Below are 27,019 nucleotides of genomic sequence, written 5' to 3' on the forward strand. Positions count from 1 at the left end.
GGTGTAAAGAGCTGGCTCTTGGGGTGAGAGGAGGGATAATCAATCCTGTGGGTAGTTAGCGCCCTAAAAAGGCCGTGTATTTATGAATTTAAATTAAGAATTTTTAACATCGCCATCCTGGATTTTATATTTTATATTCATATTTTTATTTAAGAGGTACTGTTTTTATTGTATTTTAATCTGTATTTAGTTTTAGTTTTATTTTAAGCCGCCCAGAGTCCCTCTTTTGAGGGAGATGAGTGGTGACGGAATTTGAAGTATATATACATAAATAACTAAATATTTGAGCCTGAATGGGCAAGGGTTCCCCGTGGCCTGAAAAATATTTCAGTGATTCCTCCAGGGTCAAAAGGTTCAGAAAGGGTGGTGTAGGGGAATCAGAACGGCACTGAGGTTATTTAATAAAATTGGAAATAAGATGTCATATTTAGAAATCTGGTTTGATGGCTTTCTTATTTGTCTATTCTGAATAACTGAAAATAGGTTTTAATCTAGCGCATCCTCTGGTTTATGCTTCCATAATATACTATCCGGTACTAAGAAAAAATGTATGATTAATTTTGAGGATTACCATTTTACTTCTGCTGTGAAGGTTTCTACCCAAAGTCTTACCCTACTGCTAGATTGGGTGTCAGCAAAGACCATTTCTTGTATCTCTTTGCTCCCTCTAAAGGTCATTTAGAGCTTTGCACCCCAAGCACCCTTTCAAAGCGTTGAATCTTATCCATTCAGTCGTATCTGACTCTTGGCGATTCCATAAGCCAGCTCTCTCCATGATTCCCGATCTTCCAAAGCATACAAGCTATTAAAAATATTTTCATATTTTGCTCTACCCGTTTTAATGTTCACTATTTGTGTTGTAAACTGAAAGGGTATTTTATTATTTGTCGTGATGTTAGCTGCCTTGAACTCCTCCAGGCAAAGGTGAGATATGCAACTTTCATAAAAGAAATTCTGACGGGGAAAATGCTGCAGTTCCCATTAAGCGCCGACCGTAAACCGCACCTACAAAGTAGGGCCCAGCTTACAGCTGGCTCCTGACAGGTATGAAAGTGCGGTTGACTTCTGCAGGCGTTGGATGGGCGTTCGTTTCTCCGTGCCTTTGCCTTTAAGGTGAGGGAGAGGCAAAATCTCGGAGCGTCCCGATGAGCGGGGAGGACGCACCGAGAGGCAGTCAGTCGACGCCAGCTGGGGGCGTGCCTTATTTGGTCCGCCAGGCAGCGTGGACTGAGCGTTGCCCTCGCCAATCCGGGCTCGGCGTGTGTGGGTGGACCCTTGACTGACGCCCCTTTGGCTATTGGTGCCTTCAGGTGCCACGGCCCCCTCGCGCTATGTTGCTGCAAGTCGGGGTCTCGGCGCTCGCCAGGCGGGCTCTGCTAAGGAAGAGGGTCTCCTTCACCGCTTCTTGCAACAGACCGGCCGCCTTCATGTCGACCTTGCTCATCAACCAAGCCCAGTACGCGTGGCTGAAAGAACTGGGGCTTCGAGAAGAAAACGAGGGAGTTTACAATGGCTCCTGGGGAGGAAGAGGGGAGGTAGGCTGGCAACACGGGGTGGGATCAGTTTTGACGGACAGCCAAAAACCAGGACGAAACGTCCTGCGGGCACTTTTTGAAGTCGTTTCTGCAGTTGTTTAAGACAAGAGTTGCGTCTTCGTTTTAGGTCTGCGGTTTTGAATTTCTGATGGTTTTTGTCTTTGCATTTCGAGAACGTAGTCCACGTCTCACAATTAAGTTTGCAGCCCTTATCAGAATTGGCAGAAAGAGACATGTCTCGGTTTAATCATTCCTTTATCTCAGCTCAGAAAGAGAATATTTGTCTTCCAGTCCTGCAGCTTCTTTTGACCCGCCCCTTTTGTGACTTTCAGCGGCAAATAGACTTAAAATGTCGCAGACCGTATACTTACTTACTTACCCTCATTATAATACTTTTGCGTGACTGGACTTTCGGATGGTGATCAGGCTGAGTCACCAGAGCCACACTAAGGTACTCTTCCGTAGGCTGGAGCTCTACAGGCTTTGGGGCTGCAACTCCTGGAAGTGGTAACCAATGTAGCCAGAGCTGCAGTGAAATTTAGCAGTTGTTATTTCCAGCACATCTGGGGGGGGGTGCCTGCCACGTTAGGAGTGGCTGCACAAAGGTCCTTAGCACTGCTAGTTTGCAGTCAAGCAATCGAGACTAAAACAATACATGGCATGTGGCTCGCTAGAAAATTCATAAATGAAGATGACCAAGTAAGAATTGATATCCACAGTGGACTATTACAGAATTGGTGGAAACCTAGAGGCAATCACATCCTTCTCAGCTACTGCCTGTTTAAAGCCTTCCAGTGAAGGAAAGTGTGCTATCTCCTGCTGTGATCTGTTTCCCTGTCATAAAGCTCATGCTGTTTCATTTAATCTGCAGTTGAAACCACCTTCCTTGCAGTTTCTCTTTTTTGATCTGGTCTTTCCTGTGGAAGTACAGAGGCAATTCTGCACTTCAGGTCTTTGAAAACCACCAACATCTCTTGCTTTTCTCTTTTCCACAGTTAGCATTCAACACTTTCTTGTACAGATTGATTCCTGGACTTTTGCCATATGCCTGAACTCACTCTAGTTCAGGGTTTCTCAATGAGGATTCCATGGAACCTTCTGGTTCTGTGAGAGTTCACTAAGGGGTTCCCTGGGATATCACAATTTATTAAAAAAATTATTTCAGATTCAGGCAACTTCACATTGAAGAGGTAAGTTTCCTTCTTTATTTCTAGTTTAACAGAACACTGTTAATGCATATATACAGGCCTACACATTAAATGATTATAATAATTTTGTAACTTCTGGCCTATATTTGAGCCTGAATGTTCAGGGGTTCCCCGAGGCCTGAAAAATATTTCAAAGGTTCCTCCAGGGTCAAAAAGTTGAGAAAGGCTGCTCTAACTGATCAGTTCCTACAATGTGACTCAGCATAAAAACTGCCCTCTTGATTTGGACCCAGGTGAATGCCACAAATTGTGCCAGCTTTTGAATTTGCATTGCATTCTGACCATGGGGTTTTTGGATATAGGGATGGTTACTAAAAGGAATTAAATTTTCTTTTTTAGATTGTGACAACATATTGTCCTGCAAATAATCAGCCCATAGCTAGAGTTTGCCAGGTAAGATTTTATATATATATATTTGACTCTTTAGTAAAATGCACCATTAGGGGAAAAAAACCATGAGCAGATCCCAAGGCTGGAATATTAAGAAAGTTGATGAGAGGAGTAACAAATACAGAATAGCTAAAAGCAATGCAAGTAGAAAATGTTATAGTTAATCTCCCTTTTTTGTTTTTCCTACCGGATGGAGATTTTGGGTAGAAATAGGGCTAATCTGGTGTTTAAATAATGGTGAAGCCTCCAAGCTGAACTTGATTCCTGGTGACTTTATGAACACATCTGTGTACTTTTCCTGGTTACATCATGGAAATGGTTCTCCACTGACTTATCTGCAGTTCAGTCCTGTGTTATCACTTTGTCCATTGTAGCACTTTTTTACTGCTTCCTTTTAGGCAAGTTTGGAAGACTATGAAGAAACAATAAAGAAAGCTAAAGAAGCTTGGCAAATATGGGCAGAAGTGAGTTAAACCTCTTTATATTTTCCTGAACTATATCTGATTCTGGTAGAAAAATACTATTCAGTGGGTATGACACCTAAGGCTGTTAGGAGAGAATTATCCTAGAAGGTGCTTTATACAGTTTTGAAATAAATAAAATAAAAAGCAACAATCTGAGGCTTTGCCTGAAATTGTGTCTAGAAATGCTCTCAGTATTTTTCAAACTTGGCAACTTTAAGTTGTGTGGACTTCAATTCCCAGAATTGCCCAGCCAGCCAAAGTTGCCAAGTTTGAAAAACACTGCTCTAACTGTACCCTTAATGGGAACATACTCTAGTTAGATTAAGTAGCCATATTCAAACTCTATGGATATTTTTATAGCGACCCCCAAATCTGTTTCTTTTCAGAGCTTGTTCAAATTCTGTTTATTGAGATCTTCAGTAAATGACATGAAAGCTATCAACCAACACAAATTTCCCTAGAAAGAGGAATAGCTTGATTTTTTTTTCTCTTAAGAGTATCACCTAGTGTTTTTCCTATATGCTTTTTTAATGCCAGAAAATCTGATCCTATTCATTTAGGTTCATTTGAGAATAAGTTAAATTATATGCCATAGAACTTCCTTCCACTTAAACAGTGCATGATATTTTAATCAAAATAAATGTTGGAATATGACCTAATTTTCTTAGCTTCAGTTCTGCTGGCTCAACTAATTTGATAGCTGAGTTTTCAAGATATTTAAAAATAGTAATATATTTATTTCAAAAAGCATAATGGCAAAAATGGGGAAATGTGTAACTAAGTTGGTTAGACAGGATTTTGTAAGATAGAGACAGACTGCAAACTTGATTGATATTCATTGAAGAATTTATACAGTTTCAAATTTTCCCTTGAAACAAAGTATACTTGATCATGTAAGAATAGCACTGGTGTAGATTGCAGTAGTCTTTGAATCTCATAACAACCAGACACTGACTCGTTAGGACTATATTACAGTCTTACCAGATTTTAGTATCAATATCCATAGTTACTGACTGTTTGAGATTTCCAGTACTTCTTTCTGTCATGTAAAGATTTTATGTACCCTTGCCCTTCAGCAAGAACCTTTCTGTTTAACCTTGAGTCATAATTGTCCCTATGATAGTTGGAATATTCTTGGACGATAAAGTCTTTGTTGAAGATGAGCTTGCTTCTACCTTAGCTTACACTTGATTGGATTTACACAACATGCTAACTCTGTGTTAACAAATATATATATAGCATGTTTGCATAGCATGCTAAAATCACTGTTGAACGAGCAGAAACAAATTACCTACTCAACAACTACCCATTCCCAAGTTCTGTGCAGATGTTTCACCTAATTTATTTGAAATATGTACTCTTTAATCCCGTCACACAAGGTATTATTTTATATCAAATTCCAAATTTGTAAGATAAACTACATTGATTTTAAAGTAATATAGCATGCTTTAACATTTAAATCTCTGTAATATATGTTGCTTTCCTGATTTCTGTTTTAATCAAGTGCCACTGAATATTTTAATTTTCATATGCAAGCAACTTCCATACTTTTGCTTGTATTATTATTCCAGTACAGGTCTTGTTGAGTATTCATACTGGTAAAATGACAAGTCATTTTGTTTTTGTCCAGAAATAGATTTTGTATGACTTTAGGCAAAGTATGCAGGATTCTGAAAGACTGGGCTTAAGCAAATATTTTTTTGCTTTCTTTCTATAGGTCCCTGCACCTAAACGAGGAGAAATAGTGAGACAGATTGGAAATGCCTTGAGAGACAAAATCAAAATTTTGGGAAATTTGGTAAGTTTTGCCATGTAATTGATAATCACAAAATTAGTAAAAAGAAATACAATAGTTCCTGTTGTGTTTCTTCTGGAGTGCAGTGCTAATTTAATCAATTAGATTTCCAGACACTGACAAATGCCATTATATTGATATGACGGCAGACTTGGTTTCTTTTCGCAAGCATTGATTAACGTTGAAGACAGTAAGTACTAGAGATATACAGAAAAGGGAGGCATGTTTTGAGTTCGGAACAAAACAGCTCCGTTTGAAACATTCCATTTAACTTTTTGAATTGGTTGTTATGACAGAATGAAAATGTGAAAAGTAAACATTTAAAATAATGTAAGCATTTCATTTCTTATGGGATATGGGTTTTGTTTCCAAAAAAAAAATTAAAAATAATTCCATGGCTCAAGTTTCTTTTGTTAGTTGAGTAGCAGCTAGCAGTCAGCATGTACTACCAACCTAATTAACCAATTCAAGCAGCAGGCTTTTTTTTCTTTTTCAGCCTTCTTGTCTCATAGGGACAAGGTGATTTAAAAAAAGCATTGGATGCTTGGGTGTCTGGGTTTTGTTTAGCAAAAAAAGTGCTGCTGTTTAATTCTTGCATGAATAATTCTTGCACTTTAGCTTACCCTCAAGTTCAGCATTGCAGGGCACAAGAACTGGGTGTGGATAGATTCTAGAACTCATCAGATGAATCCAAACAATCCCATTACATTAGTATTTCCATTTACTGTTTACAGTCACAGCAGCATGAGCGGTTGGCTGGTTGCATATATAATATAATTATATAAATAGGATAGACTAGGCCAGCAAGTTATGTTTTTTTCCTTTAGGGTGCTCTGGCAGTGTTCCGCAGAGAGGATGTAATGAAAGTGTAAGCGTTCCATATTCCACACAAGTAATGCTTTCCTTAATGCTTTTAGGTATCGTTAGAGATGGGGAAGATCTTTGTTGAAGGTGTTGGTGAAGTCCAGGAATATGTAGATATCTGTGATTATGCTGTTGGTTTATCTCGAATGTTTGGTGGACCCATGCTTCCTTCAGAAAGTAAGCTTGTATTTTTGCCTGCATAAGAATGAATTCTGAATATTATTGAACTAACCTGGTGTAGAAAATCTCAGTAATGGAATATTGAATAATTTTGCACATAGGTAATATTTTAAGTTTATATTCTTCAGGGCAAGTCAAAATGCTTATGTGTCCCAACTGAACATTGTATCAACCTTGCATAAACTTGGTCAAAATATATAATTTATGGATTTTCTCCAGTCTTGTAGGAAATATAACTGACACAGTAGTTTCTACCTCTATATAAACATTCAGTCCCTCCTGCCCCAACCCCCCAGCCCCCCAAATTTGCTCCAGAGAGAAAGGGAGAACAAGGAAGAAAAATTGCTATTGTATCTGTGGAAATCTTGACTGAGGTTATATATACCCCTATATATGCTTATTTGGAAAGAAAGTTTAAGTTTGAGAATGGATCTGCCATAAAAAGCTGTAGTAACCTGTTTGAAAACCATATTTTAAATACAAATGGGTTTGGCCTGACTATTGAATTAAGCTCTTATTTGGTATGTTTGATCTTAGGACTACTGCTCTGTGATTATTAACTAAGATAAATGTGCTGCATGATCTGGGGCCAATTTTAGTAACTTACGCTAACAATAGAAGAATTGTTGTAACTTACAAGTTTGGATACTTATTATATATACTGCCTGATCTCCTTGGACAATGGGATAGATAAACAAAAAGAAAGAAAAGCCTTTGTTTGCCAAACAAAAATGCGTTTTGCTTTCAGGACCTGGACATGCCTTAATAGAACAATGGAACCCTTTGGGATTAGTTGGCATCATCACAGCCTTTAATTTTCCTGTTGCAGTTTATGGCTGGAACAATGCAATTGCACTGGTCTGTGGCAATGTCTGCATCTGGTAAGGTTTTCTTTCTGATTTCAGGATGAGTGTTTTCATTGGCAGCCTCCACACTTTATACAAATGTATGTGCACATGGAACATAAATAAAAAGTCAAAATGGTATAAAGCCAGGCTAACCCCACCTGATGACGAGCAAGACTACTACATCATTTCTCTGGAATTTGGTTAGTTTTTCAACACTAAAGGCAGTTCCTATTGGGAAGAAAATTAAAATTTTATTCATGTTCTCATGAGAAATGGATGCTGTGGAATGATCTCTATTTAAAAATGGATGGAAAGATTTCTTGGCGGGGGGAGATAATTTGGGCTTAAAATGGGATAACTACTCTCAATTAAGTGTCACAAAAAAGTACAACTACCTAACAGGTGAATGGTAGTATGTACAGATGCCACAATCACATTCAGAGCCCAGTTTTACTTCAAGCATGCTTGCACTATTCTGGGCAAGACAGGATCTCTATTCTAGGGATTATCTAGCAAGTCACCATACTGTTGCCTGTACCCCACCAACTCAGAGGAATGTAAGTGATACTTAGGGTGCCAGTTTGCTGCTTTGAAGCAGAGTGCTGGATTGCCAAATTAATGTTTAATATACAGCCAGTGATTATGTGACATTTGTAAATGGTACAGAAACATGGGGTGTTGCAGCAACTAGTCATACAAAGCAACTGTATGTTAACCAGTCCTCAGGAAATTAGCTGGTACTTTTATCTCATTGACAGCATTCATATACTAGTTAACATATTGGGTACTAATATATAATAGATAGTATTGCTTGAAAAGGGAGCAAAATCCAAGACAGCGATCAGTCACCTACTCAGTGAATACTGCAGTAAATATACTGTATCTTGCTGTTTCTTTGTTCCTCTATATAAGAAGGTAAGGAACCTGTATTCCTTCAAGTTGGCACAGTGTAGCTCCAGACATCTATGCTGCCAAGATAATTGGTATGCCACAAATTACCCATCCTGGCTCTGGATGAGTCTTGATCATTAGGCACTTCCCAAGATTTCTAGCTGCTCAGGTTTAAAAACAGCTTCCCATGTCTGCCATATATGAGGTAGCGCAGTTTGGGTCATGGCTAATAGAACAAACAAACCATCCTCACGCTTTGTGTCAGGTTGGTGAATGCACAAAGCCGCCCCAAGTTACACTGCTATCAAGCTCTGAAATCTGGTGGTTTTAAGTGCTGTTTGTGAACAGAGTCTGTGTTCAAGTAATTGAGTTGAAGAAGTAAATGCTGTAAAAGTGGGAACAAACTGAGTAGCAGCCACACAGTGAGTTCTTTTTATTGTATGTCAGCCTGACAGTTCCTGCAAGAAAGCAGCTAATCAGTTTTAGAAACAAATGGCCATTTATGCTGTTAAAATAACTTTATTCACATGAGGATAGTTCCAAAAATAAAAACAAATAGCAGGTGGAGTCTTGGGGAACGTTGGTTGAATGTATGAGATAAAGGGAAATCATGTGATTAATATTTTTTTTTGCTATGTGTCTAATTAGACTGTTATGACGTGTTAATTTTTCTGAAACTGCTTTTCTCCCAAACCCTTTAGAAGCAACTCTTACTTGAGTAGCTTGCTGTAGGTTTCTGAGTTGTGTTTTTAGAATGGGAATTGGCTGTTTAAAACGTGGTTAAGGACATGACAGTGACCTGATACTTCAGAACTATAGGCTGTAGGAATCTCTTTATGACTTCAGTACGTGTTTTTTTAGAAGAAAACCCTTTTATGGCTATCCTGTACTTCTGTAGTTTTCAGTGCTTAATAAATGTAGTAATGTGTCTTAATTTAATATAGATTTTAATATAGATTATTCCTATTTCTAAGAATCTTGACCTTTCCCCCCCTTCCTTCTAAAGGAAAGGTGCACCGACAACATCTCTCACCAGTGTGGCTGTTACAAAGTGAGTTTCTTTCGTTTGTTGATAAGACTTGCGTGCAACTTCAATTTTGTTTGGTCTTCCACATTGCTTTAAGAAGCTTGTTGTTAGATCTTCCACTTCCTTGGCTTTTTCTGAGATGCCTGGACACCCAGTGGTACGCGCGCTAGTTTTCTGTGAAGGCATTCTAGGCTTAAAAACTCTACAATTAGGCGATGTGGGAAATAGTAGTGGGAACTGTCATGAGTACGGATGGAGAGCAGGGGGCTCCCATCCAGGCTGTAAAGCGCATGCGTAGCACTGAGGAATTAGGTAGCCATTCCAAGAGGCACAGATCGGGCCCGCCTTAACCTTTGGGGTTTATATGTCTGGGTTTTTCCCATGCTTCTTTAGTTTGTTAGGATTTTCCTGTTATGTAGCAGCAATAAAACACTAGAGACCTGTTCCTTGTCTCAGCGTGGTTCCTGGCTGTTAGGACAGGAACTGCCTTCATATTTTTTTTTCCATGAGGTACATATAATGCTGTGTAATACCATGTGAAATGGGGTAAATGGATGGGAATTCTGGTGACAGTAGTTGACGTATAATCTCTCTCCCACGTGATTTCTTCATTTTGCTTATTAACAGACCAGTGTGAATTGTGATCGCAGTTATGTGATCTCCCAATCTCCAGAGTGATATGTGAACTGTACCAAAATGATAGTTAATTTTGTGACTAGTTATGCTCTTAACCAGGAAAAGCAAAGGATTAATGAAGATGTTATGATCCATTCTTGGGAGTATGACTGATTCTTGTAGAAGGGAGATAGTGGCTAGTTTCAACACCATGATAAACCGTAATGTGGTTTATTAGTTTTGGCTTAGCATGATGCACAAACTCAGCCATTATAATTTGTAAGATATGGTGTAAAGTTTACTATTATGTGTGAACCAAGTCTACTGTTCTTTGTTTGAAAAGCCGTGATTTAAGGTGATCTTTAAGTCCAGACACTCGGCATTCATCAAAGGGGTTATTTTGAATTGAATATATGCTGTATATTGTCTGGCTTGCTGAGTTAATTAAATTAGAATTTTTCCAGAATTAAATACCATTTTATTCTTTGAATTCTAATCTTGCTCTTAAAGTGTAGTAAGCAGCACTTGTCTCTTTTGTGAAAAAGGGTTTTATTTAACAACATCTAGATACGCTTGCAAGATGAAATTGTCAAAAAAGAAATCTTACTAGATATCTATCCAAACATATTTTATTTTCCCCACTGGAAAATTTGTGTCACTAATGAATGTCTTATTTGGTTACCAGAATAATTGCACAAGTTCTGGAGAATAACAAACTGCCTGGTGCTATTTGTTCTCTGGCTTGCGGTGGAGCAGATATTGGGTAGGTGCAACATTTTCAATGTTACGTAGATTTTAGACAAATTCTAGTACTACTGAAATCATGTTATTTTGGTTTGTTTCTAAGGGTGTAATCCTGCAGTTCCTGATATAGTGATCCGCAGTCCATTGGATTCTTAGTATTTCCCCCACCAGGTTGGAGATATGATTCTGACCTGGAAGAGGGGAAATTAATGTCAGATCTTCTCTCTTGCCTTCTTTTCAGCTTCTGCAGGTACTTTCTTCAGAAGTTGGGAAGTTGAAGAGGGGCATGCTTAGAGGGACAGTTCTGTCTCCCAAACATGAAATGTGTTAGACCTGTTTTTTTTTTAATCTATTCAGTCATGTCTGATTCTTGGAGACTGCCTGGACAAGTCCCTGCAGTATTTTTGGCAAGGTTTTTTGGAAGTGGTTTGCCATTGCCTCCTTCCTAGGCTGAGAGTAAGTGACTGGCCCAAGGTCACCCAGCTGGCTTCTTGAAAGAAGAATGAAGAAATTGAAAGAAAAGTTGCTTTCTTGTAGTGCTGATGAAAGGGGAAGAGAGAAGTGCTCAGTGGACAGAATGTTAGAAGTCAGACAATGATTGACTGGTGTTTTCAAGTACCCGGAGCAAATTCAATTCAAGTATATAATTCCTTTTATTACAATATGCTCCACATAAATCAATTGATTCCCAATCCTTAGACTCTCAGTCAGGAGTAATTTTTCCTTTTCAGCAGCTAGTCCAATAGCCTATGAGAGTCACTGCTTGCATTCCCTTCTCCCCAGTTGACTAATTATCTGTACTTCACTTATTAGGTATTTTTTATGCTTCTTTCTTCTATAGTTCTCACTCACCTTTTGCCTTCTCTTTCTGACATAGTACAATTTGCTTGTTTTATTGCCCCAAATAAATTATTTGTGCTTTTTCATGTTTTTGTGCTTACGTTGATGCTTGTGTTGAGTTTCTGGCAATCAGTTCTACACTCTTTAGGAATGCCATCATTCTTTAAAAACATCCATTCTCCTTCTCCATACCTTCAGCTTCTGTGACTGAAATCTCACAAGGGTATTCACTGAAGAAAGGGTGATGGCTACAGATTCCTTCTGTAGAATAGCTTGTCCCCAAGTATCCAGATCATCCCCTCCCTGTTGAGCAACTGCAGAGCTGCGAAGACATGGCTGTTCAGGAAAGTGCTGGGGACAAAGAAGATTAACCAACCTCTCTGGGTGGCCCAGTTAGCGGAGGCTACTGTTACATTGTGATGGCTATTCTTTTTAATCTTGTTATTGATAGAAACTGCTCAGAGCCCTGGAAATTGGGCGACATCGCAGCCATAGCAAATTAATTAATTCAACTGAGTTCTATTCTCAAACAACAACGTTACAGATTTCAAAGTGTTGCTCAGCCTCCCTCCTCCCTACCCCCAATGGATTTTGTTCAAGTTCTAGCTTGCCTGGAAATTTATCCAATTCTGCTGAAAACTAATTACATCCTTGTGTTCCTCCCATTAGCTTTGTTCTGGGTCTGGACAGTTAAGTGGGTTGGCAGTTTGGTCTGGCCTCAAAGGGGCAATACCTTGTGTCTGAAATCTCTCTCTCTCTTTTCCATACTGTTGGCTGAACTTAAGAAAGAGAAATAGTTGTGTAGTGTGTCACTTAAGTGAGGAGCACTTTTGTAAAAGAAAATAGCAATCTCAATGAACATAAATTGGTAGTGTAATCCTGCAGTCCCAGGTGTAGAATTGCAGTTTAAATCTGCTGCCATTGGTGAAATGATGACAAAATGTAGTTGCATCAAAAAGAAGATGAATTTGAATTGAAAAACGGCTTTCCCCATCCGTAAAATTTTATAATGGAAAGTCATTCTGACTATCAAAGGAGAGGACTGTTTTCTTTTCAGCAGCTTTGGAGGACCATTAATTCATGTGGTGCTGTCTTGAAGCTGAAACATTTTCAGAAATTTTGAGAGAACAAAGGAAGAAATTAAGGCATGGCTTTGCATTTGAGAGTTGTGCCATATAGCCTGCCTTCTATGTATAGGAACCAATATCATATATAGGCTTACATAAAAGTCTTTCTGTTGCATTGGTCTTAAAAATCATTTTGGGAAACGAAACCTGGCTAATACAATGTGAACATTTTAAATAACAGGTTTTATGAAATTAAAGGTAGGAACCCAGAAAATGACATTCTCAGTGGCAACCCCTTCCTGTGGTGCATTTTACCCACTAAGGACAGGATAGCCCCCATCCTTATCCTTTTGGAAGCAGTTAAAGACCTTCCTCTTTTATAAGGCTTTTGGGGGAGTGAATTTAGAAGACAGCAACAGATCTTTTTAAGATTTAAAGTTTTCAAGATTTTGGATTTTATGATTGTTTTTGATGTAGTATTGTGCTGCCTAGAGTTGCTTGAGTAGGCAGCATACAAATAGTTGAAATAAATAAAAACTCAGTTGACACATTGAAGCAGCCACATCTTTTTTTCCCTGGAGAAGGCAGCAGTGTACAATGGAAATTGACACAGCTTCTGCAACGAAGCACTGGCAGTTGCTGCATTTATGGTCCAGGGCACTCTGGAAAACTTTTTGAAACTGAACCCAAGGCATTGTGCAGCCTTACCAAAAAGGCTTGTGGACTGGGGAGATTGAACAGAAGAATTCATTTTTTCCCTTGCATAGTTGTCTCTCCATTCTGTCTACCAAACATGAGTCCTTCCTATGTGTAACATTCATTTGGGTCGATACAGAGCAGAATGTTAAAGCATTTGCCATTCTATTGATGCTGTATAAATATAGACATTTTAAAAGAATTTTCTCTTATGATCAAGGAGCAAAATGGTATGAAGAGTATAATGGAGCTTGTATCAGCTGTTTCATTGTTGTTAACACAGTAGTTCTTAATGGTAATTAACAAGAGTTCTTCCCCAGCTGCTTTTTAGCTTTACTTTTTCTACATCTGACTATCTGAGAATATTCCTGTATTGTCTTGCATAGCACAGCAATGGCAAGGGATGAGCGAATTGATCTGCTCTCCTTCACTGGCAGCACCAAGGTGGGCAAGCAGGTAGCTCTGACAGTACAGGAGAGATTTGGTAAGTGTAATATTACAACAATTTCTCCTTTCCCCTTAATGCAGAGTTTGTCAACCTTAGCAACTTTAAGATGTGTGGACCTCAACTCCCAGAATTCTCCAGCCAGCATTCTCAGCTCTGGGAGTTGAAGTCCACACATCTTAAAGTTGCTAAGTTTGAGAAGTACTACTTTAATGATGCTGGATGCATGGAAGAGAAATGCCCAGGTTAAAGTTAGTTTGCAGATGTATAGTGATTAACAAATTGTGGTGTTGGCTTACTGTTCAAAGTCATTGCTTCTATTACCATTGAGTTCCATATTCTTTGCAGAGACTTGGGCTTCCTTATCAAGAAAAGATAGTATGTCCACAAGGGCCCAATGGGAAGGGAAAGAAAACCTCTTCACTTTTTCCTCTCCCTCTTATTTCTATTTCTGGCTGTTTGCTGACCATTTGTGAAATGTGGCAGCCATGTTTCCCGCTGCCTCCTATCTAGAAGCTCCTGTTCCTTTTCTTCCTGGAGGATGAGGACTAAAGGAGTTAGATTTTTAGAGTTAAAGTCACTCTTTCCAAAGGATCAGAAGAGGAAAGATAAGGTTGCTTCCCACGAGAAGTGCTTGCCAAGGTACACTTGCATATACGTAGTGAGAAGCTGTGGATTTATTGAATCTTACACAACTGTATGTTTGCATATGGAAGAATTTACATGCCCAAATGCACCCGGTGCTAGCAGGTACCATTCTTTTGGTAACTCCAGTGTGTAACACGTTACTGAGGCTCAAATAACAAAATAGGTTGCAAATATATTACACTTGCTAATGTAGCAAACTGAACAATAAAAAGAAAAGAGTTTTCATAACGCTGGGTTAATATAATCCTGAAAGAATACGGGAAGAGTACAAGCTAAGAGTTCTTCCCCGCAAAGGCATTAATCTAATTATTCTGAATAATAGTAGGATAGACAATCTAAGTGCCTATGCTACAAACGGTCAGAATTGCAAAAGTACATTTCTTAGTGGAGTTTGGATGGAAAATGTATGAAAAAGCAATTATGGAAAAAAAAATTCACTATTGTTGTTTTGTCTGTTTTGGATAGCCATGTACTTACCTACCTATCTGCCCACCTGCCTGCCTTCATTTATGAAGGATGAGACCTTTTCATACTTGTCATGCCTGCCATTATTCTCCCAGTTTTTGGACCAAAGATCCTGTCAAGAACCATGTTTAAAACTGTCTTCTAAACCATTTAAATTCTAATTTTTACCATTGCTGAGAATTAGAACAAAATATAAAACCCTAAACCTAAATGAGATGTTAACATGCACTATTTGTTCATAAATGGCTAGCAAAAGTGGGTATAAAAGGGAGCCATATAAACGAAAGAACTGCAGTAGATTTTTGTTAAATATTTTCATTTCTTGTGATTCACATGTTTTTTTAAATAAAATTGTGATGACATGATGGGAGGTGGGATGGCATAAATTCTAGTTAATGGAAACTATGGCTAGATTCATGTGACTTACTGTTTGTTTATTTTAATAGGACGATGCCTGTTGGAGCTTGGTGGAAACAATGCTATTATTGGTAATTAATTTTTACCAATTTTAAAGTTAAAAGTTAAGCCTGGCAGTACATTTGCTAATCCTTGGCTCATTGAATGTGAACAGAAACTAATACTGTACATTGTCCACATGTGCGCTTTTTGCCTATAATGGTAGCCACTTGAATAGTTGACTGAAATGCAGAAAATGCTTTGTTGATGGACTATTAATGCTTTTTGAATTATATGCATACTATTTTTTTCTGACAACTCTGTCTCTACTTTTTTTTTCTTTTTGCTTCATCTGTTGGTTACTTCCTTCCAGTCCACGATTCAATAATCTGGTAATCTCACTGCATAAAATGGGTAGATTCAGAAAGTGCCCTTTATTTCTAGTCATGGCTGGCCTTTCTCATTTTCACTTTGGTTTATACAACAGAAAACAGTTAATGCCTGTAATAACTGCCCCATACTTGCTAATTTTCCATAGAAGTCAGGGAATTACTAGTCTGCAAGCCTAGTCTGACTCATCAAGTTGATTCATCCAGGTTCTGGAGTTTTGAGTAAATCCCCTTCCCAAAGGCCAGCCTCCTCATCCTCCCCAGGATTGCCTGCTGCCCCATGTGTGCTTTGTGTTTCTTGTCCTTCCCTCCCTTGGAAGGGTAAACTGGATGAAGCTAAAACAGGCACCAGATGATCTTGCTTGGCATCCGTCAAAAATGTATCACATTTTTGCCGTGTCATAGGAGAAAGACAGGGCATAAGTAAAGCTGGCTGTATCAGTGGGGATCACAGTATGCCTTTTCTGACTGCCGTAATTCATGTCTTCCCCAATGGACCATGCGCTGTCTTCTGGAACAGAAGAATGGATTAAATGGGGGCATGACTTAATGTAAAGTGTTGTGGCTGACGTAATTGTTTAAAGCCCCACTCCTGTTTGGACTGGCCTTTTGGGTGAGGAAGAAGCCTGAATTTAGGCCCTGGACTAAATAAGTTATGGGAACTAATGGCTTGGATTTTCAGATATTGGTCTTACTATGAATGGAAGTAAAGTTACTGTACTGTACTGAACTGTACTGTACTACTGTACTGAAAACCTTAATGTTCTGATGGCTATGGGAATTATGTGTGGACGTTTAAAAATTCCACTCTGCTGCTGGGACTTGATGCTAATTTTAAGTTCCTTCTGCTTTGTAAACGTTGGTGTACCTCCTTCCATCTGAAGTTCCATGTTCTTTCCAATTCTGTATGGACATAGAAGACTTCCTTAATTCAAAATAAAGTTTGGTTGTTTGATAAACTCTACAATCACTGACCTTTGCAGATGTCTTGTTTTGGCTATAAATGTCTTGGATATACTGTATTTAGAATAAAAAATGATTGATAGTCACTCTTTTATCAGTAGTTGTTGCTTAATTTCTTAATCTTCTAGTTGGTATTTATTTTGCTTATGTTTTGCATTGGTCCATCATTTTCTGCTTCTCATCAATTCCTTGCAGCATTTGAAGATGCAGATCTCAACCTGGTCATCCCATCTGCCCTCTTTGCAGCTGTGGGGACAGCAGGCCAGAGGTGCACAACTGCCAGGAGGCTGGTAAATAATTCTTGATGCCTTTGTGTATTCTGATATATGTTTAGATAGATATTTGGGTGGGCAGATAGGTAGGTAGGTAGGTAGGTAGATCTCTCACTCATGCCATTTATATCTTCTGCATGCTATTGATAGTAAGCATGAATTTGGGGTTTGTGCATACCTCTTGCTTCTTGCCCCTGGCAAATGTACTATAATATCTGCCCGTAGAGATACCATGTTCTATTTGTTCCTTACTTCCTGTCCTATTTTCTGTGCAGTTTAGAACAGAATAAGACAGACTTTATGTGAGTCTAAAACCTAGTTTCACATAAAGGACTGATTTTGATCTAGTATATTTTACTGCTTCTTCTCAAAAGTCCTTCCAATTCTATGAGTTGGAAGAAGCCTTTGCCAAATATCAGGTTGGGAATAAGATGGATTAGTACCACTTAAGCACATAAAAGTGGAGAAAGGCTACTTGTCATAAATTTAAAGAATTTAGGTACTAGAAAAATCTGGATGATCTTCAGAAGATACCAGACTTCTCCATAGGATGTTGAAGTTGTGCTGTTATTGTCAGTAACATTCATGACTTTCTGCTTAGTTTTTGCATGAAAGCATCCATGATGAAGTGGTGGAAAAACTCCTGAAGACATATGCTCAAGTCCGTATTGGAGAGCCATGGGATGGTAAGAGCCTCTCTTTGTTCATGGAAAGGAAGCATGGTAGTACCAGACTGTAATCTAACTACGTTTGGCCAATATGCAGCAGAACGGAACATAAAGATATGCCATGTCTGTGTGATCATTGGCAGGAGAGACACTTCTGCATAATTTTTCTTGTTCTTTATTTGCACCACAGTGTCTGAGAAAGAGAAGAGGGGTGTGTGTGTGTGTGTGTGTGTGCATGTGTGCACGCATTTGAAATTTTGAAAAGGACACTCTTTTCAGAAGCTAGCCCAACATTTTTAGAGAGCATTGGGAAAGGCTGACAAAGAAACATTGTTCATTTTATTAGACTGCCTAATGAGGAACCGAGCTATGGACCTAAAATCTGAGTTCACCAAGACCCATGATTAGATTAGCCAAATGAGAAAAAGTTGTTCAATTAATAAAAGTAGAAAAAGTGTACCCAAGGAAGTAATCAGATTTGCTTGTGGCAGTTTAGTGAATGTTGTAGAAGATTTCTGGGGAGAAGGGAGAAGATTTAAGATGAACAAGTATGCAAAGCATTGAAAGAAAAATTATCCAAAGCTGTTTCAGATATAGCTATGGGAAGGAAGCTGTTTGCTGAGACTTTAAGAAAAAACTCTGAAGAAAAGGGATAAAGAGTAATCTCTACAAAAAACAAAGTCATATGTTAAATCACCAAAATAATTGATTGACAGAATATGAGTGATGAGAATGACTGTGTGTTAGCCCTAGCCAAATTATTAGACATATGAGAGGAACCATAAATCAATGACTGGAGTAGATACCTTTAAGTGCAGACAGTCCTGGGCTTGGCATTTTTAGGTTTAGGATGCTAAGTAATGGAGTTTGGAGAAAAGCATGAGAACTTGGAAGAGTATTAGATAGTACTTAACATGGAATGACTGTTTCCAGTCATCATTTCCTTCCCTCCCTCCCTCCCTCCCTCCCTTCCTTCCTTCCTTCCTTCCTAGGGATAAATATGTCATTAGCAAAACAAGTTAGTTGGATGGAGTTGGTCATTGTCTGCTCAGACAAATATTTACTGTGGATGTACTTTCATAGTATCCGAAAGTCACAGTAGCTTTTAGTGTTGTGTTCAGGCCTCATCTGAGAGCTCTTTCTTTGTTTATAACCATGTATGAAGCTGAAGCTCAAATACTTTGGCCACCTAATGTGAAGAGAGGACTCACTAGAAAAGACCCTGATGCTAGGAAAGACTGAAGGCAAAAGGAGAAGGGGACGGCAGAGGATGAGATGGTTAGATAGCATCACTGATGCAATGAGCATGAAATTGAGTAAACTCCGGGAGACAGCGGAGGACAGGAAGGCCTGGCGTGCTGCGGTCCATGGGGCCACAAAGGGTTGGACACGGCTTAACGACTGAACAACTGATGTACCATGTACACGAATGACCATGTACTGATATAACAAAGTTGTTTCAAGCAGTTCCAGCAGTTTCAGCTGTAGCCATGAGTGAGCCATAGCTTTTTTTAAAAAAAAATTCATGGATTTCTCAGTATATTCTTATACATTTTGATTGGGATTCCACTCACAATTTTTTTTAATTTCAGCGAACACCTTATATGGTCCTCTTCATACAAAGCAAGCAGTTAAGTTGTTTCTTGATGCAGTGGAACTGGCCAAACAGCAAGGTGGCTCTGTTGTCTGTGGTGGGAAGGTGATTATTCTCATTTCCATCTATAAAATAAAACTTAAAAGCTGTGATGTTGAAGAATGTGTTGCTCCGACCAATATTACTTTCCCCCATCAAACTATTGTTGCTTTCATTCTTCACCTTATAAATAATCTTCAGCTTCAAAATTTGTTTCGTGTGGTATAAGCCCACATACTATCTCTTCATATAAAGTTTATATAGCCTGTAGTAATGTATATTTTATCACTCTTGAAGACTTCCCATACAAGAGAACCTAGTTCAACCTAGTTGAATTTAGCCAAACTGAGCACAGTCATCCTGTTTAGTACTAGAACGGGTGAAAACCTAGAATTTCCAGAGGTAGACTAGGAGATAAAAAAAATGTTGTGGAGGGTTATGTTTAACCACCACAAAATGAAGACAGAGTAACATATATGTGTCCATGAAGTTTTCAGGAGTTGAACTTGACTTGAAGGAGACCTTATACTTGCAGATACAGATTTCTACACAACTGAAGCAGAGCAGTGACTTCCTATGACTGTAGGAAGCCCAATTACAGGAAGTTGAGAAGAAGCAAAAAATAGACTATTTTTGAGTAACTTTCCAATCTGATACCAAACAGCTTCCTATTGATAACTGGTAATCTAGTTTATATTTTCCTTGATCTGGCACGAACAGAGGTATTTCTGGTGTCTTTTTAACTAGCTATTTCCAAAGAAAGGCAAATCAGCTGATATGAGCAGTTAAATGAATATAACTCTCCTGGAGACTCGGGTTGCACAAACATGTTTCTGACACTTCTGACAAGCTCTAATATTTAGAATTGCAGTTGCTTTTAGGCATGGTTTGTGTGCTGAAGGAAATTTTATGCAGTAGATGTTTTCATACATGGAGATTGACTTGGCTGAAACGAGTGTTGTTGTTGTTTTTCTCCTTTAAATTTAAGGTTATAGAGCGCCCTGGAAACTATGTTGAACCAACCATTGTGATTGGCCTTCCCCATGATGCTCCAATTGTGCATACAGAGACATTTGCTCCTATTCTCTATGTGCTGAAATTCAAGGTAAGTAAAGCAGCTCTTCTGTTACATGCTGGAAAGGTTATATAATTTTTGAAATCCATGGGACTACAATAATAGTGTTGGAAGCTGATGCAGCTGTATGAGTTTTCCTCCTCCTTTGGATGTAAATAACTCAAGCACTGGGGAACTGTTGGTGTCAGCCCTCTGGGATTATCCAAGGCCGTTTTACAGGGAATACCAGATGTGGAATGTTATGATTCTGGTGCAATGTTTTTGTAATTGCTGATGTGGAGGTTGTTTCTTTTTTATATTTTTGACTTTAAATTATTGGCACACTTCATTCAACACAATTAAAAAAGAAACATGTACTATATTTCTCAGGGAAGCCTTATTGGCAAAGGGAAGTAGAGTACTGGAGCTCATATAGTGACTTTGAACAAATCATTATCTTCAGTCTATTTCACGGATCCCTTGCGAGAGTAAGATTCAAGGAAAATGTACTGCATTTGAGCTCCTGGAGGAATGGTGGGATATAAATGCAAAAAAAGCATACAGTACACGTGGAAGGGAAAATGGGATATTTGCTCCATGAAAGCTGAAATTAAATTCAGCCAAAAGAAGTTACAGCCTTTATATGCATCTTCCCTTGAATGAAAGGTCAGGGCACATATCCTACCCCTGCTTGCATACCTGTTTCCTTGCCCTGATCTTAACAGACAAGGCATGGAAATATTTTTGAAAACGAAGTTATTGCTAGCATGGAGGTAACTATTTTAGGCAAGCTGTCATCTTTGAATGCCTGCAGCTTGTGAAATGTGGAAATAGTATAAACAGCCCAGAATCTTGGAATCTTGGATAGGGGTAGTAGATTATGTTGGTTTTATCCTTTTTATTTTTTTAAATATTTGTAAGATACCCAGGATTATGATAGATCAGACAAGCAGTCCTTTAACAAATAAATAAATAATTGTATGAAAGCAAGAATATTCTTCCTTCCATTCTTGTATCCAACATCTGAAGGTTTATGTTCCAAAAACAGTGGAAATATTTTTTTTCCTGCAATTAAGAAAACATTTGCTCTTTGCCTATTACAGAGGGGATGATTTTGGGTCCAGAAATCAAATTTTTGTGCTCCTCCAACCAAAATACCACATTTCAGCAGTGTAGTTCCTTCCATTTTAAGTCAAGAAACGTAAGAAACTGTAGTGCAATTCCTAAAAAAGACTTAACACTTTTTGTAAAGATTTGCCTCCCTCTGCCCTGTTGCACAAAAGTCCTGGTCCTGCCCATTTGTGTGATGTGCCTGTGCCAAGTTGTGTCCCATCTGCTGCACTTTTAGCACCACCCATATTAATTGTGCCGTAGCCCCCAAAGTTTGTTCCTTGTAGTCCAATTCATCAGAGTTTAAAATGCAACTATTTCTGGAATTCTGTCATGCCTATTAGCTGCAGCATAGGTTGTCTCATTAATTCCTTCTTGATGTCTCTTGAATTTCTTACCTGGGAGAAACTAAAATTGGGCTTAAATTCTTTTTTTTCCTTGATAGTAAGAATATAGTAGCTTGTTCCAGGTCAGGATTGCATTTGGGCAGCCTCTTTCTTTGGTATGAAAGAAAATGCCTTATGAGTGTTCTAAGCAGAATCTCCATGGCTAGCATTGGAGTTTTTAATTTAAAAATCCTTATTTGGGGAGGAGGTAGAATTGTCCTAAAGAAAGCCTCCCTCAGCCTGTTTGTGGTTGTCCTGATCTGAACTGGGCTGCAGTATACTTAATTAATAAAGTGATTAACAAAAGGGCAGCAGCGTAACACACATTTTTACATTTAGTAGTTTAGCTCTTACCTCAATTAAGAATTGGATAGTTATTTCTGTCCAGTGTTATAGGCAGCTTTCTTCAAACAGTCTTTGAACGTCTGCATTTTAGTGGCCTGGAAGCCCAGCTATTCCATCTGCCCAATGATTGTATAAGAGTCTTCCCCCACTTCCTCCTAATCCAGTATTAATGTGTCCTGGCACCATCTTCTTTTGCCATGTCCCCATAATGTTGCTTTCATTTCATCCCCAGGGTATGAGTGAGATAGTCTTAGTCATTCTTAGCTGTGCCAGTGTGAAAGTAGCGTTTTCCCACTCATTGTGACATTATCCAAGAGCAGTCTCAGGATGTACAAAACCTGTTAGGCAAGAGAGGCAGGATAGGGACCAGCAGGATGGGAGCAGAAGATTTCATGCCAGTCCTGTTTTCTGCCAACTCAGGGATGATTGGATACCATCAAAGCTCAGGTGGTAAAGAAACATGCTTGTTTCTTGGTAAAGTAATTGATCTGCTTGGTTGGTTGGTTGGCTTTTTAAGAAGCAGCCTGGTTGTATTTTTTTTTAATATGTTGAGAATGAATTACAGGAGGCCTTTTTTATCTGTGGATTTCTATGTCTACAGTTAAAATATATATTACCAGACTTTGATATCCATAATAAATGGTTTTACATATTTGTGCTTCTCAGTGTGCTTTCATGTATTTTATGCATGTTCAAAATGGTGTACAGTCTTTTGTGCATGTGTGAAGTATATATTTTCACACTCTTATTATCCCAGATTGTTTGGCAGGAGTGGAACACTTGTGAATACGGAAGGCTACTTTTTAAAAATAGTTTTTATGTAGACTTAAGCTGGTACTATTACTTAGTGTAAAAAGTTTAGATAATGTTGAGCCAGTGAACCCTCGTCCTACCTACCCTCTAGAGCAGTGGTCTTCAAACTTGAGGTACCCATGGAAGCCTTCTCGATGTGAAAAATCAGTGCAGATCTCATTAATAAATATGTATCATGCCATACATTTTATTTGAATGAAATGTTACAATTAAAGTTGCAATAATATATTTCATACAATATAAACAGAAAATGTCACGTGGAACTCCTGGATGATTCTCACAGAACCCTGGGGTTCTAGGAAGCACAGTATGTCCCGTGGCTCTAGAGTAAGGGTATATTGGCTGAGAGATCAGTGCTATGATAAGGCCTTCCTGTTCTGGGCCCAGTGTGGTGGGTGCAGTGAACACTGGAAAAGCAGGTATAATCATTGCTGTATATTTTGAGGCACACTTCAGTCTTTTTGTGATGTTACTAGGTCTTGTACATGCTTAAAAGTTTTAGAAATTCTGGTTTATCTCCCTATTTTTCTGGGTATATTCAGTGCTAGGTTCATGTAGTTTTCAATTATTTTGCCTTTCAGACAGAGGAAGAAGCTTTTGCTTGGAACAATGTAGTGAAACAAGGCTTGTCCAGCAGCATCTTCACTAAGGATTTGGGCAGAATATTCCGATGGCTTGGGTACAACTCTTCCCTTTTCTTTAAGAGAGAAAATAGGAATCTGCTTATATACAACATAACTACTTAGTTGTTGAATTTTTATTTCTCCTCTTTTGAGGCTATCCATATACATGGAATATCCAAAGTCAGGGTCCATAAAATATAGACATAATGTAATTATATAAATTACCTTAAATTTTTGAATTGGTTGCCATTGTCTTCTAAATGCTTCCTTACTCTTTTGACTGATGACCTTTGAACATTCCTAAGTACAGTAACATTTTCTCTGAAAACAAATACTAATTAATAAAACATACTGTGATTGTCCTGTGGGGCCTGACTTTTGGTACACTCTGTATATTTCTAAAAATTTATTTTTTTAATTTTAAAAAGCAAAAAGGCAAACTAATAAAGCATAGAAATGAATACAAACTTTTAAAAAATGATAAACACAACTGAAAGAAAATAAAACTTGGAAGATTACATAAATATGTATCTGTGTGGTATGTGTTTATTCACACATACACTTACATACACACATGTGATTTTAAAAGAAGTTCAGAGATTTTAAACATTTGTAAAGACAAAAGTGATCTATTGTGAAAAACACTATTAATGTAATCCACAAATGGTATTCTGATTTGATGGAATTTGTCTTTCACTATAGGGTTTTGCAAAGTTAGATTGTATATAGATTATAAACCAATCTAAGGATTTATTATGAAAGACTGTTCAGTGATTTGTCTGACTTCTTGAAAGGGTTTCCGCCAAGAAGAACAGTTGGCTACTGTTAACAAAGATGATAACGTGTGCCAACTTGTTTACCATCCCACTTACATAGTCCAGAAAGATCAGAATGAATATGGTGTAATTTTAGCAGAATGTAATGCCACCTATGGCTTATTTTACTGGTAATACCTAATGCTTTGCTGAAATAGATTTATGTGGCCTTCTGTGCCCCAAAAATGCAGATGAGATACTCGAAATTCATATCCCGGATAATTCTTCTGAAGTTTAAGACTTTTGGGGCAATTCATATCAATTTACAGTTTAGTAAACATCTTTTTCTTTCTCTCTAGGCCCAAAGGATCAGACTGTGGAATTGTTAATGTCAATATCCCTACTAGTGGGGCTGAAATTGGAGGTGCATTTGGTATGTTGTATAGATATACCTAGATCTCCATAACTTTATTTTATGCATGGAACAAGTGCTTGTAAATGTTTCAGGATGATTCTGTTCTCCAGTTGCATAGAAATCACAAGCATATTTGCTTCATATGCAAAATGATCTGTGTTAAGCTATGTTAAGTTAACCTATGAGTGCACAGACTAATATTTATTGGTGTGTTAATAGGGAACTACACCTGGACTTCTTTGTAGGCAATTCACACTTCTGCACTCACTCATCAATCTCTTTCTCTCTCTTCTCTTGATTTCAAAGAGATTAAATCTCTGCCAGAAAAAAGAATGCAGTGAAAATGTTTCATTTTTATGTGACTTAGAAATGCATAGTAGCACTGTTTGGCTTTAGAAATATAATTTCTATTTTCTTTCCTCTTCTAGGAGGTAATAAACACACAGGTGATGGAAGGGAATCTGGTAGTGATTCATGGAAGCAGTATATGAGACGATCCACTTGGTAAGATCTGAAGGGTTATGTACATGTGGAACTAACTTTCCATAATCTGGTGTCCTCAGATACTTTGGACTTCAGCTTTTGTAATTTCCCAGGCATACCTAAAGGGTATCAGGTTGGTGAAGCTTGATATAAATGTTCTCCAAATCATGCTAAAGAGGGACAGAGAAACTCATAAAATCTCAGTAGGGCATGAATGAAGAACCCCTCCGAAAGATGTTAAATGTGTGGGAAGGGGGAAATTATTAAGTGCATGAGGAGTTATCTGAATGCTTGTATTTAATTAATTTAAATGACATTACATGTAATTATAAAACTGAATTAAATCAAAATTAGTTCTCATGTGGACCGTGCCCCTATTTTTTGGCCTACTAAGCATGTCCCTCAAAGTTTGAGGATGACCTCTAGTTGTGTCTTTCTGCTCTAGAGGTAAATTTAAGATGATACAACATTTCTAAATGTAGGGTTTGCAGCAAACTATGCTTATTCAGCTAATTTTTTTGCAGGTGGGACTGGCATACTCTGCCAAGCATTTTAACAGTTTTACCTTAAAAGAAACGTATTTTATGCAACACTGGTGTATATGAACTCAGAATAAATATCAAAATATATATACAAAAGAGGAAGAGGGAATAAATGAGTAAAAATGCTAAAGACCCAACTGCATTTTAGAGGATTTTATATTTTATATCTGATGACATGTGAGATTTTGGGAGGAAACTGCAAACAGATTTAGGGGGACTCAAAGGCATTACACTATGGCTGAAGTGTTTCTAGGTCATCTTTAAAAGACCATGGAAAATGCTTATTGAGGTGGTAATCGGATTCCTGCTGTGATGACAAAATGTTGCTTGCTTATGGAGAAAGCAGCTTTAGCTGGTATTTAAAACATGGGAGATGGCAGTAACTGGTATTTTAAAACACAGGAGATAGCAACATACATATGTGCTTTCTGGTAGGGTATGTGCAGAATGTTCTATCCTGGAATATTCCCATTTTGGAACAGCTATGCATAGTTTCCCTAATCTGATACAGAATTTCATTAGCTGTTTTTCTTTAATTAAACAACACACCTGGAAACCGTAGGACACAGAATGGTTAACTAACTGAAATCGGATGGTTCTATATAACTTGTCCTACGGTAGGATACAGAATTATTAGAGAGAATTGTTCATGTATATTCATTCTAATGCTTTTCGTCCTGCCATTTTGAAATGTTCACTTGCATTGTTAAATCTATTGGATACTGTGTAGCAATTTTGAATTGAAAAGAAAAAAGATATATGTGTCCATGAATACAGAAACTTCTTAGCAAACCTGCATGTTAATGGCTCTTTCCAGTATTATGACACTGCCTTGATGTGCTTCCATTTGAATCCATGTTCTCAACTCTGTGAGAACATTGTTTGACATGGCTGATTATTCTAGAAGCACAGTGCTGAGCTAGATAGGCATTTAGTCTGGTCTAGATGGACTCTTTCTAAGATCTGCATATTTAATTTTTCTGTTTTATCTTTCAGCACAATTAATTACAGCAAAGATTTGCCTCTTGCTCAGGGAATCAAATTTAATTAAGTGTCAGGTGGAAGCACTTCCTTTGGTGAACCTGGCATTAAAGAACCAAGCATCTATTGATTTCAAACCTGAACCCGTAGCTACCTGAAACTTCAAACATTGAGGATGTTTATAACTGCTGCGCTGGTCTCATCCAGAAAATTCAAATTATGTTATACATGGCAATCAATGTAACAATGTGCCCAGACTCTGAATCTGTGCAGGGCAAGTCAGATGAAGAGTTTGGTAGCAAAGTAGAATTTGGATCATCAGCTACAACATTTGGATTATGAGCTACACAAATCCTAAAATGTCTCTTACATTTGCCACAGTGGCAGCGCGATGGTGGCCAATGAGTTTGCAAGTAATTGATATGAAATTGGCTTCAGTGCAGAAATAAACTTTATAAAGCTTTTGCTA

General features: G+C 38.1%; 1 protein-coding gene across 1 annotated transcript; it reads left to right on the plus strand.

Annotated features, from left to right (window-relative positions):
* Positions 1 to 1,265: 1,265 nt before the first annotated feature.
* On the plus strand, positions 1,266 to 27,019 carry ALDH7A1 (aldehyde dehydrogenase 7 family member A1). The gene is made up of 18 exons (XM_063295276.1): positions 1,266 to 1,535; positions 3,083 to 3,136; positions 3,532 to 3,597; positions 5,315 to 5,395; positions 6,310 to 6,433; positions 7,185 to 7,317; positions 9,182 to 9,226; positions 10,503 to 10,580; positions 13,551 to 13,648; positions 15,169 to 15,210; positions 16,666 to 16,760; positions 17,344 to 17,428; positions 19,003 to 19,109; positions 20,032 to 20,148; positions 23,333 to 23,430; positions 24,489 to 24,562; positions 24,973 to 25,048; positions 26,566 to 27,019. Exons 1-18 carry the CDS (start codon positions 1,332 to 1,334, stop codon positions 26,618 to 26,620), a joined length of 1,632 nt encoding a protein of 543 aa, XP_063151346.1. The 5' UTR covers positions 1,266 to 1,331; the 3' UTR covers positions 26,621 to 27,019.

The sequence above is a fragment of the Candoia aspera genome, chromosome 2 (genome assembly GCF_035149785.1).
Source record: "Candoia aspera isolate rCanAsp1 chromosome 2, rCanAsp1.hap2, whole genome shotgun sequence".
Classification (NCBI taxonomy): Eukaryota; Metazoa; Chordata; class Lepidosauria; order Squamata; family Boidae; genus Candoia; species Candoia aspera.